This window comes from Cryptomeria japonica, chromosome 8, assembly GCF_030272615.1.
Source record: "Cryptomeria japonica chromosome 8, Sugi_1.0, whole genome shotgun sequence".
Classification (NCBI taxonomy): Eukaryota; Viridiplantae; Streptophyta; class Pinopsida; order Cupressales; family Cupressaceae; genus Cryptomeria; species Cryptomeria japonica.
In genome coordinates, this window is record NC_081412.1 from 223,173,963 (window position 1) to 223,178,221 (window position 4,259).

The 4,259-nt window shown below is 34.5% G+C and overlaps 1 protein-coding gene across 1 annotated transcript; it reads right to left on the minus strand.

Moving 5' to 3' along the window:
- Window positions 1-668: 668 nt before the first annotated feature.
- LOC131027613 (cyclin-dependent kinase F-4-like) lies at window positions 669-2,000 on the minus strand. Its single transcript, XM_057957687.2, has one exon. It carries the CDS (start codon window positions 1,998-2,000, stop codon window positions 669-671), a length of 1,332 nt encoding a protein of 443 aa, XP_057813670.2.
- Window positions 2,001-4,259: the final 2,259 nt, after the last annotated feature.

Here is a 4,259-nt window from a genome sequence, read left to right on the forward strand (position 1 = left end):
ATCTTGCAACATCAATGCAATCTTTTGCTCATTTTTTTAATCCTTAGATACTTCTATCCAGGCTTACTAATTCTAGAACCAAAACTTAATTTGACAAGGTGTAAATTCTATTGATTGCTCAAAAGTTATGTTCTGTTTTTCATCTAAATGAAGGCATTATTTAATCTTCCCATTACATAAATACCTATGATTATTTATATGCTTGAAATTAATATAAATGATTATTTATTTGCATTTTCTATTGATCAAAATTACCTAACAATTCAATTGACATGTTTCTATTTATGTTAAGTGTAAACTTTTAAAATTATATATTATAAAAATGAATTTGATGCTCATCATTAGATTCATGTCATTTTCTTTATTTTAGAAACTTTTCTTAAACAAATTATGTTGAAATTCAATGAAAGACCATATATATATATATAGGCTAATTAAATAAATTTCCTTACTCTATCCTTTTGTCTTTCCAACATTCAACTAATTAATTAAATTTCTTTACTCTATCCTTTTATCATTCCTAACATTCAACTAATTAATTAAAAATTAATAAATCCATTAAATTGATATAAATTTGTCATTCTTTTTATGTTAAATTTTACTTCCCATGTGATTTTGGATGAGCCATTTGACTTAGCCTCAATTAACATTGATACAAAGTGACCTAATCATGGCCTCCAAACAGGTCGACTGCAATCTGTTAAAATGCTACCAAAATCTTTCCCTTTGAGCTGTTGTTGCCTCCCACTCTGACAACATCTCAAGACATCAGATGCCAAACTCTGCCGACTCTTGCCATTCTTCCCACTCTGAAAACTTCTCAAGCCATCAGATGCCAAACTCTGCCGACTCTGGCCATTCTTCCCATTCTGACAACTTCTCTTGCCATCAGATGCCAAACTCTGCCGACTCTTGCCATCAGATGCCAAACTCTGCCGACTCTTGCCATTCTTCCCACTCTGAAAACTTCTCAAGCCATCAGATGCCAAACTCTGCCGACTCTGGCCATTCTTCCCACTCTGACAACTTCTCAAGCCGTCAGATGCCAAACTCTGCAGACTCTTGTCATTCTTCAGGCCCACAAAACATTTTGTATTTGGATGTATGCTAAAAACGTTGAAAAAAGGATGATTCAGTGCTTCATCTGCAGTGGGTCTGTCTTTAGGATCCCACGAGCACAAACGTTTAACCAGATCGATGGCATCCTCACTCGCATTGGGCATCAACTTCTGCAGATTACGATGACAATCAATGCCTTCAAATTCCTTTGGGAACTTGTAACCCATTGAATCTGCTAGTTTTAGCCCTTGAGGCCAGGTATCCCGAGTTGGGCATCCTATAACAGAGCATATGTTGTAAAGTTGTTCTTGTGGATCAGAAGAATCTGAAAAGATTGGATGAACACTGTATAGCTGAGCCATAATGACTCCCACAGACCACATATCAATGGCAAAGTCATAGGAGGAGGATTTAAGCAGGAGTTCAGGGGCTCTGTAGGGCCTTGAAACAACATATGGATGAAGGGGCTCTCCCTTCTTTTTACTCTCTCTCATGTTGATTGCATGACCCATGTCTGCAATTTTCACAGTGTTCTTACTAAACAGCAAATTTTCAGGCTTCAGATCACAGTGGCAGTACCCCTGCCCATGCATGTATGACAGGCCTTTTAAGACCTGATAACAGAGCCTTCTTACTTTTGTTTCAGGAAAAGGTCTCAGTCTTCTGTTAATCATGTTGAATACATCTGTTTCCATGTGTTCTAACACCATATGCAGATGCCCACCTTCCTTGTAAGTGTCATGCAGCTTCAGAATGTTTGGGTGGTTGAAGGAGCCCAAACACTCTGCTTCTTTCCTAAACAAATGCTTGTTACAATCATTATGCATTATATCTCTCAGTTTCTTTACAGCCACCACTTCCTGAGTTGACCTCTTTATGGCCTTCCAAACACACCCAAAAGTTCCTTGCCCCAACTTCTGAACAAGGTTGTACTTTCCCATACTTGTTGTTGCCCTTTTGTTGAGTACACTGTACCTGAATTTAGAGTTCCAGAGGAGTTGTATCTAAGACAATAGTTACTTATCTGAAATATGCAGGTGGGCTGATCTTAATTCGAAGATAATTGTCACTTATTTGAAATATGTAAGTGGACTGATTTGTTTTTAAATGTCAGGTAAAAAAATTTGACTGCTGATGCTGACAAGACGCCCAGGTAGGCTGATCTTAATTGGAAAACTGCAGGTAGACTGATCTTAATTGGGAGAAAATTGTCAGTTATCTCAAATTTACAGGTGGGCTGATCTTGGTTTGAAGAGAATAGTCTGCTATCTAAAATTTGCAGGTGGGCTCATCTTAAATTAAGGACTTATCTGAATTATGCAGGAGACAATAATCAACTATCTGAAATATATGCAGATGGGCTGATCTTAGTTTAAAGACAACAGTAAGCTATCTGAAATATGCAGTGGGTTGATCTTAGTTGGAAGATTTCACTCCCATATATCAGAGAGAATTTTGTATATCACATTATTTTTATCCTTGCAGCAAAAGTGTACCCATATTTATCAGCCACACACAAAATCTGAGTGTCGGCCATGAAAAATTCTAGTGGCTCTTTTATATTTCATCTCTCTTGTTAGTATTAGCAATATTGTTTTGTTTCTAGAAGGCCTTTACCAAAAGACTTCAATAACCGAGAAAATTATAAATTATAAATTATTAGATATTTCTTTCTTAAAAAAAGAAATTTTATTGGTTAAATGTTCTTTGGATGTAGTGTCACTTTCTTTTGACAGTCTATTTCTTAAAGAATTTGGATTTAAGTTATTTGGATATTTTTATTGGTCTTGGTTTTAGAATTAAATCTTCAAATAAGTGAATGGTATTGGTAAATGGTATTTTTTATTGTTTGGGATTTTTTTAAATTAGATTTATAGTCGTTTATAATATAATTTGGGTTATGCAAAAATTGGTGGAGTTGTGAGGGATAGTGCTAGATCAGTTCATTTTATTTTCACTTCAATTATAAGGATTAGTAATAATATTCAAATGGGTGTTTGGGTTGTCCTTGTGGGTGTGGAGAAAGCTTGTCAAATAGGTTGGAGAAATCTTATATGTCAGATAGATTCCATGCTTTTGGTTTCTCTTCTAAATAGTTTGAATCTTTCAACGTCTTCTTGAAGGTTGGTTTTGTATGGGGCAATTTCTTCAAGAAATTTTGATTCCATCTCTTTTACTCATATTCCCAGAGATTGGGATGTTATTGTTGATTGGGAGGCTAAATGAGCATCTAAAATTGACCATAACTGGAATGTTATAAATTTGAGATTCCCATCTTTAGTTCATTATATTCAATTGATAAAGCTCCTTCAAGATTATTTGAGTTGATGCTTTATCATTTTATTTAAGTTGTTTGAGCCTTTATAGTTTTGTGAATTCCTTTCAATCTTGGAGGCAATGGGTTTGTAGTAAACTTCCTTGAATTTGTACTCTATGGGCTTTAGTGTCAGTTGTTATTTAAAAATCTTTATGTAATTTTTTCAAATTTAAAAATTAATATAATTATCTTTTTTACCTCAAAAAAAAGTTGAAGAAAACTATTTGACTTGAATAATAAAATAATTATAATACTAAGATACTATTAAAAAATATTAATGTGAAAATTTATTCTCAACGTGAATTGTGTATTTTAAGAATATCTCATTAAAGTTACTTCATGGTAGGACATTAAGGTTGTTTAATTTTATTAATCAATTCATTTTATGTGTAGGAGACCTTGTTTAAAATAATGGTTATATTTATATTTTTTGTTATAAAAGAAAAATATATTATACCCTTTATATATTAAAAAAAATGGATGGTAGAAGGTACAAATGTAGGGCCAAGTCCAAAAAACAAGATAAACCACTTAAGTGGTAAGAGCTACACAACCAGGAGGAAGAGTAGGGATACAATCATCTAATTAATCCTCTACATCAACAAACTAGAGCCACCAATCCCAACCAGTAATAGCACCATCTTCTCGATTCTCATCCCCTATAGGTGACTGCAACATAAATAGAAGAAATAGCCAAAGCCAAGCATGGGAACTTGCTAGAATTCAATCACCTGGGAGTTCCTCAATCATGAGGCTAAATGTGAGTGGGAGGCTTGAGTCCGCCCATAAGCATAGGAGTTCTCAGTTGTTCTAGAAGGAAGCAAGGAAGCATGCAACTAAGAATCATGGTCTTCCCAAGCTATCTATTAGCATCCATGTTGGC